Here is a 15000-nt window from a genome sequence, read left to right as displayed (position 1 = left end):
CTTTGTCTTCATTTTTTTTTCTTAATTTTATCATTGAAAAGGAAACGGAACTTACAGAAAAAAATTTACTACGAAATCTATTTTATTACTTTAACGAAAACAAAAAAACACGAAAACCTTAAGCAGCTTTAAGCTCTTTCCTTTTCGGGGGTTTTTATTTTTCCTGTTTTCTTTTAATTTGAGATTTATTTCACGTGTTTTAAATACACGTTCAATTCAACACATTGTTGTACAAAATGTCTATGATGGAAAGGAAAGTGGGTGGTGGCGGTCCTAGTGGTGGTGGTGGTCCCACCTCTGGCGGCAGCGGTGTTGCTGTTCCCGAATTGGCTGTCAGAGAAGGTGATGATTTCTATATGCACGGTTCGAATATGAAACATTCGTTGAGTACACCCTCTGGGGTGGATGGCACTCCATCGACGCCACGTCATCGTGGTGGTAAAAAGATAACCGTGCGCATACAAATGCTGGATGATACGGTGACAATATTTCAAGTACAGGTGAGTTACTTTTTTCTTATTTATTTTTCTGTTTTAAATTGATGGAATTTTAAAAGTTAATTAAGTGGACTACGGGGGGCTGGTGTGAGTAATGTGGCCAGTTTTGACCTTAACTATAATTTAAATGGAGCTTCTCATTGAGTTCTTCATTCAGTTCTAGTTTAGTTCTAGTTCAGTTCTAGTTCAATTCTAGTTCAGTTAGTTCAGTTCTGGTTCCTACTAGTTCAGTTCTAGTTCAGTTCTAGTTCAGTTCTAGTTCAGTTCTAGTTCAGTTCTAGTTCAGTTCTAGTTCAGTTATAGTTCAGTTTCTAGTCAGTTCTAATTCAGTTCTAGTTCAGTTCTAGTTCAGTTCTAGTTCAGTTCTAGGTTCAGTCAGTTCTAGTTCAGTTCTAGTTCAAGTTCTAGTTCAGTTCTAGTTCAGTTCTAGTCAGTTCTAGTTCAGTTTGTCAGTTCGTAGTTCAGTTCTAGTTCAGTTCTAGTTCAGTTCTAGTTCAGTTCTAGTTCAGTTCTAGTTCAGTTCTAGTTTCAGTTCTAGTTCAGTTCTAGTTCAGTTCTAGTTCAGTTCTAGTTCAGTTCTAGTTCAGTTCTAGTTCAGTTCTAGTTCAGTTCTAGTTCAGTTCTAGTTCAGTTCTAGTTCAGTTCTAGTTCAGTTCTAGTTCAGTTCCAGTTCAGTTCTAGTTCAGTTCTAGTTTAGTTCTAGTTCAGTTCTAGTTCAGTTCTAGTTCAGTTTCTAATTCAGTTCTAGTTCAGTTCTAGTGCAGTTTCTAGTGCAGTTCTAGTGCAGTTCTAGTTCAGTTGTAGTTCAGTTCTTGTTCAGGCCTAGTCTAGTTCTAGTTCAGTTTTTGTTAAGTTCTAGTTCTGTCCTAGTTCAGTTCTTGAACTATGGACTTTGCGTATCGTCACCTGATATGCAAATGGGCGTAACAACCAAAAAATTGAAAATCGACTTTTTGATTGAAAATGGTCTACTGCATAAAAATACATGTTGTTGCAAATTTTTGGAACTGTATTGTCAAAAACACCGACTTTATTAACATGAATTTCAAAAGTGCTTAACAACAAATTAGTCATTTGCACCCTTCAGAATTGATTATAGATCGATGTATGGACTTGACTATTGACCAAACTATAGTCTTGACTATAGACCAAACTATAGTCTTGACTATAGACCAAACTATAGTCTTGACTATAGACCAATCTATAGTCTTGACTATGGACTATATACAAAACAATAGACTTTAGGGGAATCTACATGTCTTATCTATAAACATATCTATAGTCTTTACAGAAGAACTTTTCTTCAAATCCCTGAATATCACACTTTAAAATTTAATTTATGACCTATAATGTTTACTTTTGGAACTAAATTGTGGGTGTGGTTCTGTCAAGTCAAAAAAAATACTAATTTGTGTTTTTGATTGATACGACAACATGTTCTTTTATAGTCTTTAAAATTTGTTTTCGCCACCGAAAAGTTTTCAACAAAAAGTTTATGTTTTTCCGTTTGGGGTAAAAAGAAAAACTTTGTTTCTTTCATTTTTTTCACTAAATCCTCATTTTAACAATTTTAATGCTATTAATGGTACGAAAAATATTTGTATACGCATCGCATCCTACAACCAGAGTAGCGAAGTGGTAAAAGTTGTTGTCGCAAAAGTTACAAAAAGGTTTCATACACATATATTAAACGTACTTATAGAAACAGCTTGATTACAATTGTAGCCACAACTACCAACGACTAAAAGTCGAGTCATGGTAGACGTAATATAATATTCGTTATTATTGCTTTTTTTTCTTTATGGCGATCGTATAGATCACATAATTTGCAAAAGTTTCAAGACGTTTTGGTCGAATGTAATTTAAATATCAAACTGTCGCTAGCGTTTCTATTGTAAACCAATCACAACTCTATGTATGCATTTGCAGTTTACTTCTCTTTTAAATAGTGAAGCCTGAAGTAGGTGGGAAATAGTACGCTGGTAGTAAGTAGTACTTAAGTTTAAACAAGGCATAAAATATGTGTGTACCAGAGTTGAAGGATGAATGCCTTTTTTTTGTAGTAAACCACATACGTTGACATAAAGTATTGAGAGAGGAAATAAAGGCAATCACAACTGAAATAAAGTTATAAAAAGCGGTAAATAACAAACATTTAAGTAAAGTAGTAAAAAACATTGTTAAATATATAGTTATAGGACTATGTGAAAAATGTTAACATATTTACTCCGGTTTTTGAACAGAAATGGTTTTTAAACTCGAGATTAAAAAGTAGTAAAAATGACAAGAATGTGTCGATTCTTCCTAGATATTTTATGAGGAAACGCAACCGTTCCACAGGAGAGGGCAAAGTTCAGATACAGTTCAGTATAATTCAATTTAATTCCCGTTCAGTTTCAGTTCCAGTTCTAGTTCAGTTCTAGTTCAGTTCTAGTTCAGTTCTAGTTCAGTTCTAGTTCAGTTCTAGTTCAGTTCTAGGTCAGGTTCTAGTTCAGTTCTAGTTCAGTTCTAGTCAGTTCTAGTTCAGTTCTAGTTCAGTTCTAGTTCTAGTTCAGTTCTAGTTCAGTTCTAGTTCAGTTCTAGTTCAGTTCTAGTTCAGTTCTAGTTCAGTTCTAATTCAGTTCTAATTCAGTTCTAGTTCAGTTCTAGTTCAGTTCTAGTTCAGTTCTAGTTCAGTTCTAATTCAGTTCTAGTTCAGTTCTAGTTCAGTTCTAGTTCAGTTCTAGTTCAGTTCTAGTTCAGTTCTAGTTCAGTTCTAGTTCAGTTCTAGTTCAGTTCTAGTTCAGTTCTAGTTCAGTTCTAGTTCAGTTCTAGTTCAGTTCTAGTTCAGTTCTAGTTCAGTTCTAGTTCAGTTCAGTTCTAGTTCAGTTCTAGTTCAGTTCTAGTTCAGTTCTAGTTCAGTTCTAGTTCAGTTCTAGTTCAGTTCTAGTTCAGTTCTAGTTCAGTTCTAGTTCAGTTCTAGTTCAGTTCTAGTTCAGTTCTAGTTCAGTTCTAGTTCAGTTCTAGTTCAGTTCTAGTTCAGTTCTAGTTCAGTTCTAGTTCAGTTCTAGTTCAGTTCTAGTTCAGTTCTAGTTCAGTTCTAGTTCAGTTCTAGTTCAGTTCTAGTCAGTTCTAGTTCAGTTCAGTTCAGTTCTAGTTCAGTTCTAGTTCAGTTCTAGTTCAGTTCTAGTTCAGTTCTAGTTCAGTTCTAGTTCAGTTCTAGTTCAGTTCTAGTTCAGTTCTAGTTCAGTTCTAGTTCAGTTCTAGTTCAGTTCTAGTTCAGTTCTAGTTCAGTTCTAGTTCAGTTCTAGTTCAGTTCTAGTTCAGTTCTAGTTCAGTTCTAGTTCAGTTCTAGTTCAGTTCTAGTTCAGTTCTAGTTCAGTTCTAGTTCAGTTCTAGTTCAGTTCTAGTTCAGTTCTAGTTCAGTTCTAGTTCAGTTCTAGTTCAGTTCTAGTTCAGTTCTAGTTCAGTTCTAGTTCAGTTCTAGTTCAGTTCTAGTTCAGTTCTAGTTCAGTTCTAGTTCAGTTCTAGTTCAGTTCTAGTTCAGTTCTAGTTCAGTTCTAGTTCAGTTCTAGTTCAGTTCTAGTTCAGTTCTAGTTCAGTTCTAGTTCAGTTCTAGTTCAGTTCTAGTTCAGTTCTAGTTCAGTTCTAGTTCAGTTCTAGTTCAGTTCTAGTTCAGTTCTAGTTCAGTTCTAGTCAGTTCTAGTTCAGTTCTAGTTCAGTTCTAGTTCAGTTCTAGTTCAGTTCTAGTTCAGTTCTAGTTCAGTTCTTTCAGTTCTAGTTCAGTTCTAGTTTCAGTTCTAGTTCAGTTCTAGTTCAGTTCTAGTTCAGTTCTAGTTCAGTTCTAGTTCAGTTCTAGTTCAGTTCTAGTTCAGTTCTAGTTCAGTTCTAGTTCAGTTCTAGTTCAGTTCTAGTTCAGTTCTAGTTCAGTTCTAGTTCAGTTCTAGTTCAGTTCTAGTTCAGTTCTAGTCAGTTCAGTTAGTCAGTTCTAGTCAGTTCTAGTTCAGTTCTAGTTCAGTTCTAGTTCAGTTCTAGTTCAGTTCTAATTCAGTTCTAATTCTAGTTCAGTTCTAGTTCAGTTCTAGTTCAGTTCTAGTTCAGTTCTAGTTCAGTTCTAGTTCAGTTCTAGTTCAGTTCTAGTTCAGTTCTAGTTCAGTTCTAGTTCAGTTCTAGTTCAGTTCTAGTTCAGTTCTAGTTCAGTTCTAGTCAGTTCTAGTTCAGTTCTAGTTCAGTTCTAGTTCAGTTCTAGTTCAGTTCTAGTTCAGTTCTAGTTCAGTTCTAGTTCAGTTCTAGTTTCAGTTCTAGTTCAGTTCTAGTTCAGTTCTAGTTCAGTTCTAGTTCAGTTCTAGTTCAGTTCTAGTTCAGTTCTAGTTCAGTTCTAGTTCAGTTCTAGTTCAGTTCTAGTTCAGTTCTAGTTCAGTTCTAGTTCAGTTCTAGTTCAGTTCTAGTTCAGTTCTAGTTCAGTTCTAGTTCAGTTCTAGTTCAGTTCTAGTTCAGTTCTAGTTCAGTTCTAGTTCAGTCTAGTTCAGTTCTAGTTCAGTTCTAGTTCAGTTCTAGTTCAGTTCTAGTTCAGTTCTAGTTCAGTTCTAGTTCAGTTCTAGTTCAGTTCTAGTTCAGTTCTAGTTCAGTTCTAGTTCAGTTCTAGTTCAGTTCTAGTTCAGTTCTAGTCAGTTCTAGTTCAGTTCTAGTTCAGTTCTAGTTCAGTTCTAGTTCAGTTCTAGTTCAGTTCTAGTTCAGTTCTAGTTCAGTTCTAGTTCAGTTCTAGTTCAGTTCTAGTTCAGTTCTAGTTCAGTTCTAGTTCAGTTCTAGTTCAGTTCTAGTTCAGTTCTAGTTCAGTTCTAGTTCAGTTCTAGTTCAGTTCTAGTTCAGTTCTAGTTCAGTTCTAGTTCAGTTCTAGTTCAGTTCTAGTTCAGTTCTAGTTCAGTTCTAGTTCAGTTCTAGTTCAGTTCTAGTTCAGTTCTAGTTCAGTTCTAGTTCAGTTCTAGTTCAGTTCTAGTTCAGTTCTAGTTCAGTTCTAGTTCAGTTCTAGTTCAGTTCTAGTTCAGTTCTAGTTCAGTTTTTCTAGTTCAGTTCTAGTTCAGTTCTAGTTCAGTAGTTCAGTTCTAGTTCAGTTCTAGTTCAGTTCTAGTTCAGTTCTAGTTCAGTTCTAGTTCAGTTCTAGTTCAGTTCTAGTTCAGTTCTAGTTCAGTTCTAGTTCAGTTCTAGTTCAGTTCTAGTTCAGTTCTAGTTCAGTTCTAGTTCAGTTCTAGTTCAGTTCTAGTTCAGTTCTAGTTCAGTTCTAGTTCAGTTCTAGTTCAGTTCTAGTTCAGTTCTAGTTCAGTTCTAGTTCAGTTCTAGTTCAGTTCTAGTTCAGTTCTAGTTCAGTTCTAGTTCAGTTCTAGTTCAGTTCTAGTTCAGTTCTAGTTCAGTTCTAGTTCAGTTCTAGTTCAGTTCTAGTTCAGTTCTAGTTCAGTTCTAGTTCAGTTCTAGTTCAGTTCTAGTTCAGTTCTAGTTCAGTTCTAGTTCAGTTCTAGTTCAGTTCTAGTTCAGTTCTAGTTCAGTTCTAGTTCAGTTCTAGTTCAGTTCTAGTTCAGTTCTAGTTCTAGTTCTAGTTCAGTTCTAGTTCAGTTCTAGTTCAGTTCTAGTTCAGTTCTAGTTCAGTTCTAGTTCAGTTTCTAGTTCAGTTCTAGTTCAGTTCAGTTCGTTAGTTCAGTTCTAGTTCAGTTCTAGTTCAGTTCTAGTTTCAGTTCTAGTTCAGTTCTAGTTCAGTTCTAGTTCAGTTCTAGTTCAGTTCTAGTTCAGTTCTAGTTCAGTTCTAGTTCAGTTCTAGTTCAGTTCTAGTTCAGTTCTAGTTCAGTATTCCGTTAGTTCAGTTCCTAGTTCAGTTCTAGTTCAGTTCTAGTTCAGTTCTAGTTCAGTTCTAGTTCAGTTCTAGTTCAGTTCTAGTCAGTTCTAGTTCAGTTCTAGTTCAGTTCTAGTTCAGTTCTAGTTCAGTTCTAGTTCAGTTCTAGTTCAGTTCTAGTTCAGTTCTAGTTCAGTTCTAGTTCAGTTCTAGTTCAGTTCTAGTTCAGTTCTAGTTCAGTTCTAGTTCAGTTCTAGTTCAGTTCTAGGTCAGTTTCTAGTTCAGTTCTAGTTCAGTTCTAGTTCAGTTTAGTCAGTTCTAGTTCAGTTCTAGTTCAGTTCTAGTTCAGTTCTAGTTCAGTTCTAGTTCAGTTCTAGTTCAGTTCTAGTTCAGTTCTAGTTCAGTTCTAGTTCAGTTCTCTCAGTTAGTTCAGTTCTAGTTCAGTTCTAGTTCAGTTCTAGTTCAGTTCTAGTTCAGTTCTAGTTCAGTTCTAGTTCAGTTCTAGTTCAGTTCTAGTTCAGTTCTAGTTCAGTTCTAGTTCAGTTCTAGTTCAGTTCTAGTTCAGTTCTAGTTCAGTTCTAGTTCAGTTCTAGTTCAGTTCTAGTTCAGTTCTAGTTCAGTTCTAGTTCAGTTCTAGTTCAGTTCTAGTTCAGTTCTAGTTCAGTTCTAGTTCAGTTCTAGTTCAGTTCTAGTTCAGTTCTAGTTCAGTTCAGTTCAGTTCTAGTTCAGTTCTAGTCAGTTCTAGTTCAGTTCTAGTTCAGTTCTAGTTCAGTTCTAGTTCAGTTCTAGTTCAGTTCTAGTTCAGTTCTAGTTCAGTTCTAGTTCAGTTCAGTTCTAGTTCAGTTCTAGTTCAGTTCTAGTTCAGTTCTAGTTCAGTTCTAGTTCAGTTCTAGTTCAGTTCTGGTTCAGTTTTAGTTCAGTTCTACTTCAGTTCTAGTTCATTTCTAGTTCAGTTCTAGTTTAGGTCTAGTTCTAGTTCGGTTCTAAAAACTACACAACTTTTAATCAAAAAGTACTATTTTATGTAGTATATTTGAATACTCCATTCTTCGAGTGTTTTTTTTTACAATACACATACTCTAACTGAAAAAAAAATCCTCTACACTTGTATTAATATTAAATGTCTGAGCCGATTTTACTCCACTTTTGTTATACTTTTTAAAAAATTTTCATAATATTTAATATTTTGCGGTAAAAGTTGGTTGAAGTATGTGGTTTTTGGTACTTTTTTCTGTCAGTCTGTGCGTCCCTCTCTCTCAGTCCCTTCGAAAAAGACGCAATATTTAAGTAAAATTGTGGAAAAAAATGTTTGCTGTTTCTGTTGTAGTTGTTTTACTTACAACATTAGCTGCTGTTGCTGTTACCGCTGCTGCTGATGTTTTTGTGGCTGCTTGACTGTTTGTCATAAAGTTCGAGTACAAGTACCAATATGTGTTTTTTAATTTTGAGTACGAATAAAAGTGTATGTGGAGTGTTGAATGAAATGATTTTCATACGTAATACCTTGGCGCGACCTAAACGGTCAAAGACCTTATGAATATGAATTTTTTTTCAAACAATTTTTCTGTTTTTTATAGTTTTTTTTTGGTGAAACGTGCAAATGAATGGAACATTTATGTTTTTACGGTTTAATGTTCCTTTTTTGGTTTGTTTACACTTAAGTACGAGGCTAGTAGTTGTTGCCAAGTTTTTTTGGGGGGGTTTTTTTGGTAGGGATTTTTGGCCATCCTAAATGTTTTTTTTTTTATCATTTATACTCTCTTTACATTGCTCGATGGTTTCTATATATCGTTAAACATGTCTCTTATATGTCTGCTGGCTGGTTTGTTTTTTTTCTGCACCTCTTTAGCTGTTTGTGTTGTTCTTTGGTTTCCTATAAATTCTGTTGGTTTTGTTCTTTCATTCATGCAGGTTCAAGATATTAGTTTTTTTTCTTTTTGCTCATTTACTTATGTTTCATTAAGTATTTTGTTGGTACTTCCAATAGTAGTTTCTGTTTTGGTTGTCTTTTTCTGTTGGAACAAAGATGTGAAATATATGTAGTTTTGGTTGACAAAGGAAAAGTTTAATGTCGGAGTTGTTTAAAAAGGAGATTATTAACAGTGAGGTATGAATAAATAGCAGGTTTTTAAATAAGTAGTCTGTAAACTTTCAAACTAATTTTGATACTAACTTATCTAATAAATATTTTGCCTTCAACTTAGTTTAGTTAAAATTTTTATGCTCTCAGAATCTTACTTTGAATTTTTTTAGATTTAATACTTTTTGATACTTTTTCAAAAAGTACTTTTTTAGAATTTTTTGAAAGAAGTACAGTTAGTTGGTGGTTTTGTAAGTTAACTATATATATTTGGCAGAATTGCTTCTCTTTTGAAGCTAAAAACGAATGACTTGAAGCGTACCCATGAGAGGGAGAGAGAGAGTATTCTACATGTACCAAAAGAAATTATTGTTGCACGGAACAAGCCCGTGGACTGAGGCAAAGGTTGTCAACTATTTCTTTCATTTCACATTTTTCGGCCAATATTCGTTTCAAAGGCATCAGTTGCAGCTGGTTGCCCGGGCCTCACATACGATGTAATGGATCCATTTTGAGGTCAGGCATCATACAAATTAGTCTTTTAACGTTGTTCGGCTTCAATTCGTTTGGTATCCAATTGAGCTGCTTTTGGATGAATCCTAGTTAGTTAGTTAGTTAGTTAGTTAGTTAGTAGTTAGTTAGTTAGTTAGTTAGTTAGTTAGTTAGTTAGTTAGTTAGTTAGTTAGTTAGTTAGTTAGTTAGTTAGTTAGTTAGTTAGTTAGTTAGTTAGTTAGTTAGTTAGTTAGTTAGTTAGTTAGTTAGTTTAGTTAGTTAGTTAGTTAGTTAGTTAGTTAGTTAGTTAGTTAGTTAGTTAGTTAGTTAGTTAGTAGTTAGTTAGTAGTTAGTTAGTTAGTTAGTTAGTTAGTTAGTTAGTTAGTTAGTTAGTTAGTAGTTAGTTAGTTAGTTAGTTAGTTAGTTAGTTAGTTAGTTAGTAGTTAGTTAGTTAGTTAGTTAGTTAGTTAGTTAGTTAGTTAGTTAGTTAGTTAGTTAGTTAGTTAGTTAGTTAGTTAGTTAGTTAGTTAGTTAGTTAGTTAGTTAGTTAGTTAGTTAGTTAGTAGTTAGTTAGTTAGTTAGTTAGTTAGTTAGTTAGTAGTTAGTTAGTTAGTTAGTTAGTTAGTTAGTTAGTTAGTTAGTTAGTTAGTTAGTTAGTTAGTTAGTTAGTTAGTTAGTTAGTTAGTTAGTTAGTTAGTTAGTTAGTTAGTTAGTTAGTTAGTTAGTAGTTAGTTAGTTAGTTAGTTAGTTAGTAGTTAGTTAGTTAGTTAGTTAGTAGTTAGTTAGTTAGTTAGTAGTTAGTAGTTAGTTAGTTAGTTAGTTAGTTAGTTAGTTAGTTAGTTAGTTAGTTAGTTAGTTAGTTAGTTAGTTAGTTAGTAGTTAGTTAGTTAGTTAGTTAGTTAGTTAGTTAGTTAGTTAGTTAGTTAGTTAGTTAGTTAGTTAGTTAGTTAGTTAGTAGTTAGTTAGTTAGTTAGTTAGTTAGTTAGTTAGTTAGTTAGTTAGTTAGTTAGTTAGTTAGTTAGTTAGTTAGTTAGTTAGTTAGTTAGTTAGTTAGTTAGTTAGTTAGTTAGTAGTTAGTTAGTTAGTTAGTTAGTTAGTTAGTTAGTTAGTTAGTTAGTTAGTTAGTTAGTTAGTTAGTTAGTTAGTTAGTTAGTTAGTTAGTTAGTAGTTAGTTAGTTAGTTAGTTAGTTAGTTAGTTAGTTAGTTAGTTAGTTAGTTAGTTAGTTAGTTAGTTAGTTAGTTAGTAGTTAGTTAGTAGTTAGTTAGTTAGTTAGTTAGTTAGTTAGTTAGTTAGTTAGTTAGTTAGTTAGTTAGTTAGTTAGTTAGTTAGTTAGTTAGTTAGTTAGTTAGTTAGTTAGTTAGTTAGTTAGTTAGTTAGTTAGTTAGTTAGTTAGTTAGTTAGTTAGTTAGTTAGTAGTAGTTAGTTAGTTAGTTAGTTAGTTAGTTAGTTAGTTAGTTAGTTAGTTAGTTAGTTAGTTAGTTAGTTAGTTAGTTAGTTAGTTAGTTAGTTAGTTAGTTAGTTAGTTAGTTAGTTAGTTAGTTAGTTAGTTAGTAGTTAGTTAGTTAGTTAGTTAGTTAGTTAGTAGTTAGTTAGTTAGTTAGTTAGTTAGTTAGTAGTTAGTTAGTTAGTTAGTTAGTTAGTTAGTTAGTTAGTTAGTTAGTAGTTAGTTAGTTAGTTAGTTAGTTAGTAGTTAGTTAGTAGTTAGTTAGTTAGTTAGTTAGTTAGTTAGTTAGTTAGTTAGTTAGTTAGTTAGTTAGTTAGTTAGTTAGTTAGTTAGTTAGTTAGTTAGTTAGTTAGTTAGTTAGTTAGTTAGTTAGTTAGTTAGTAGTTAGTTAGTAGTTAGTAGTTAGTTAGTTAGTTAGTTAGTTTAGTAGTAGTAGTTAGTTAGTTCGTTAGTTAGTTAGTTGTTAGTTAGTTTAGTAGTTAGTAGTTTAGTTAGTTAGTTAGTTAGTTAGTTAGTTAACATAGAAAACAAAAAATCTTTTGAAATCAATTCCTTTAACTGTTCCTTTCAAACTTAATCATTCCTTTACCTCTATAAAGGCAGTATATCTTCTTTAAAACATAAATACTATTTCCTATTTGTATAAAACACCCAGAAATTCCACAAGATAGAAATAAGTTCATACAACTACAAAAAAACTAAAAGAAATTCATTTCATTTTGTTACATCCAGTTTACTTTAATGTGATCAGAGAGTTTTTGGATTTTGCCAAAATGAAATTTTCTATAAGCAAAGCCAGATTTAGAGTCTTTTCATTCCATACAGCAGTTCTTCTTTTCCCTGCATTATTTAATGACTAGTTTTTATTCTTTCGATAAAAACTATGCTAAGGATTTGTTTTATACAGCTTTACTTGAGACTATTACAAAAATGTTGGTACTTTTTTGTAAACCGCCATTTCACCCGCTCTCTCCTCTCTTTACCTAAAAACTTATTTTTCCTTCCTATTTAGAACATCCGTTTTAAAAAAATGTTTTCACTAGTAAGTTTATGTATAGTATAATGTAGCCTATAGCTTTTTATATTGTCTCGTTGGTTAGGCCCATAAATATTTATTTGTAGGCTTGTTTTATTTACTTAAAAATTTTAGCAACTATTTGGTCTGTTACTTTTTTGTTTTTATACTTTCCACATAATTAAAAAGTATAAGAAATAGTCTTTTTAAGTTTGTGATTTATGACCAGAACAGATACAGATAGAATTTTTAACAAAAAATTTGCTAAAATGTTTTTAAATAAATTTTCATTTTGTGTTTACTAGGAAAATTGAAGTAAAACATACATATTTTTGTTAACTTGTTGTCAGAAGGGAAATTTTAATAGGAAACTCTAAAATATGTTCAAAATATTAAAAGGAGTGGTGTTAGAAAATGTCTGTCTAATTTAATAATTATGTACTTTTTAATATAAAAGTTTATATACATTATAATACCATTTTTGATTTGTGTATTTTAAAGAAAATTGCAATTTAGAGAAGTACTATAAAGTACTTTTTAATAAAGAAGAAAAGCTTAAATTTGGACGCCGTAGGTACTTTCTATAATAAGCCGCCGACCAAAAATGATTCAGACGCCGCTACCGATCATTTTACATTGGCTTCTATCTCCGCCTTATAATAAAGCTTTTAAACTATAGCTTTATATGTAACTGGTCTAGAACATTATATAAGTAAATTTTTGTCTCTTTAACAACAACTAACACCCATCCCTTCAAAAAATTATTACTATTTTCCCTTAAAAACGAAGAAAAAACTTCATCACTTTACAGCTGCTTTCCACATTAACATTGTTAAACATAATCCCCAAAGCTTTTTAAGCTTTTCATAACAATACCATTTTTGATTTGTGTATTTTAAAGAAAATTGCAATTTAGAGAAGTACTATTAGGTACTTTTTATTAAAGAAGAAAAGGTTAAATTTGGACGCCGTAGGTACTTTCTATAGTAAGCCGCCGACCAAAAATGATTCAGACGCCGCTACCAATCATTTTACATCGTCTTCTATCTCCGCCTTTTAAACTATAGCTTTATATGTAACTGGTTTAGAACATTATATATGTAAATTTTTGTCCCTTAAACTTCAACCAACACCCATTCAAAAAATTATTATTTTCCCTTAAAAACGAAAAAAAAAAAATCATCACTTTACAGCTGCTTTCGACATTAACATTGTTAAACATAATACCCAAAGCTTTTTAAGCTTTTCATAACAATTTTACAATTACATATTATTAAATCCTCTCGACAATTTAAATATCCCCCCGAGAAGTCTTGCAGTAGCAATAACAACAGACAACAATAATGCTGGTATTTGCAAGATTTGATAAAGAAGTAGAAAAACAAAAAAAAAACATTTATCTAATGGAGCTTAACGAAGAACACAACATTATCTTAGGAAAAACTGCATACATATGGCCCTACCAGGCCCGCATGTTACAAAACAACAACAACAAAAAAGTTGCAAATTCGTTTTAAAAACAAACAATCGCAACACAATCATTCATAAACTAAGTAGAACTCAAACCAACAATTAAGTTGTGGTGATAATTGTTTGCCTTTATCTAAGGCAAACTCTTTCTTCATATTTTAAATTGGTTTTCTAGAGTTTGTTGTTGCACCACAATGGTTAGGAGATGGTGAACCACCACAAAGTGAATAAATAAAACTATAAATCATGATTCATGAATGATAAAATAGACAAAAACTTTCTTCCTTTCAGGATGTGTTGGTGGGAGTGTGTGTTTGTGTGGAAGAAAAATAAAATCCTAAAGTTTTTAGGGATAAAATAGTTTATAATCCAATTAGCTCTTTTTCTCTCAGCGTCAACAATTGCACAATAAAAAACAGGATTTCAAGCTTTCATCTATAGAAACATATGAAAACTTTACAATTTTAAGTGTGAACACAGAGAGTCAGTGTTCACACTTAAACGAACAATTGTTTTAACGTGGTTAGTGGTGGAAAATACTAAAAATTTTAGTATTTTTAATCCTGTTTCAATATTTTTTTAAAACCCTTTCGAGATTGTTGTTTTAAGTTTAGACAATTGTTTTAGCTACAAATATGTTGCAAGGATTTTTTTTTTGGAAAAACCCTCAAAAAAAGGCTGCAACACTTTGCTGTATTTAAGAAAAAAACACAATCTCACTTCTCACAAGTGGCAGCAGTAGCAGCAACAACAATTACGTTTTATTTTTCTTATTTATTTTTTGTAGTTGTTGTTAAAAAGGATTTTTAGTTTACATCTTTCGCCTTTTACACACTCCTTGCCTTCTTTTCACTATTGTTGCATTTGAAACACTCAAAGGAGTTAAATGCTAACAAACCTTACAACAGCAGCAGCAGCAACATCAACAAACCCTAAAGAGGAAACTAAAAAAAAGAAAACAGCAATAATAAAACTACAGTTAGAATAAGAGCTGAAAAAGGTGGCAAATAATACTGCAGCATAAAGCAAATGCTACAAGTGACATTATGCTTACAAGTAAATTCCGCATTTTATATGTGTAATACGAGGGCGGTTTTTGAAGTTCATAGACTATAGACTAGAATTATAACTAGACTATAGACTAGGCTATAGAATAGACTATAGACTAGGCTATAGAATAGACTATAGACTAGACTATAGACTAGACTATAGAATAGACTATAGAATAGACTATAGACTAGACTATAGACTAGACTATAAAACTAGACTATAGACTAGACTATAGACTAGACTATAGACTAGACTATAGACTAGACTATAGACTAGACTATAGACTATATAGACTAGACTATAGACTAGACTATAGACTAGACTATAGACTAGACTATAGACTAGCTATAGACTAGACTATAGACTAGACTATAGACTAGACTATAGACTAGACTATAGACTAGAATATAGACTAGACTATAGAATAGACTATAGACTAGACTATAGACTAGACTATAGACTAGACTATAGACTAGACTATAGACTAGACTATAGACTAGACTATAGACTAGACTATAGACTAGACTATAGACTAGACTATAGACTAGACTATAGACTGACTATAGACTAGACTATAGACTAGACTATAGACTAGACTATAGACTAGACTATAGACTAGACTATAGACTAGACTATAGACTAGACTATAGACTAGACTATAGACTAGACTATAGACTAGACTATAGACTAGACTATAGACTAGACTATGACTAGACTATAGACTAGACTATAGACTAGACTATAGACTAGACTATAGACTAGACTATAGACTAGACTTAGACTAGACTAGACTATAGGACTACTAACTATAGGACTAGACTATAGACTAGGACTAATAGGACTAGACTATAGAACTAGACTATAGGACTAGACTATAGACTAGACTATAGACTAGACTTAGACTTAGGACTACTAGACTTAGACTATTAGGACTAGGACTTATAGACTAGACTATAGACTAGATAGACTAATAGACTAGACTATTAGACTAGACTATAGGACTAGACCCTATAGACTAGACTATAGACTAGGACTATAGACTAGGACTATAGAACTAAGACTAGATTAACTAGACTATAGGACTAGACTATAGACTAGACTATAGACTAGACATAGACTAGACTTATTAGACTAGACTATAGGACTAGACT

At 32.4% G+C, this 15000-nt stretch overlaps 1 protein-coding gene across 12 annotated transcripts in view; it reads left to right on the top strand.

The window, feature by feature from the left end:
- LOC119605576 (FERM, ARHGEF and pleckstrin domain-containing protein 2) overlaps positions 1-15000 on the top strand; it is a 143440-nt gene that overhangs the window by 67249 nt on the left and 61191 nt on the right. For all 12 annotated transcript variants that reach the window (XM_037958782.1, XM_037958781.1, XM_037958780.1 and 9 more), the window contains one exon: positions 1-500. This exon is cut by the window's left edge and continues 756 nt beyond it. In XM_037958782.1, the coding sequence (XP_037814710.1) occupies positions 237-500 (264 nt within the window). In that variant the 5' untranslated portion in view covers positions 1-236. The remainder of the gene's footprint in view (positions 501-15000) is intronic.

This window comes from Lucilia sericata, unplaced genomic scaffold, assembly GCF_015586225.1.
Source record: "Lucilia sericata isolate MDLA Ls3-8-SP2 unplaced genomic scaffold, ASM1558622v1 Contig000498F_arrow, whole genome shotgun sequence".
In the NCBI taxonomy this organism is placed as follows: domain Eukaryota; kingdom Metazoa; phylum Arthropoda; class Insecta; order Diptera; family Calliphoridae; genus Lucilia; species Lucilia sericata.
The sequence above is the reverse complement of the archived record's forward strand: the minus strand, read 5'-3'. Positions and strand labels throughout refer to the sequence as shown.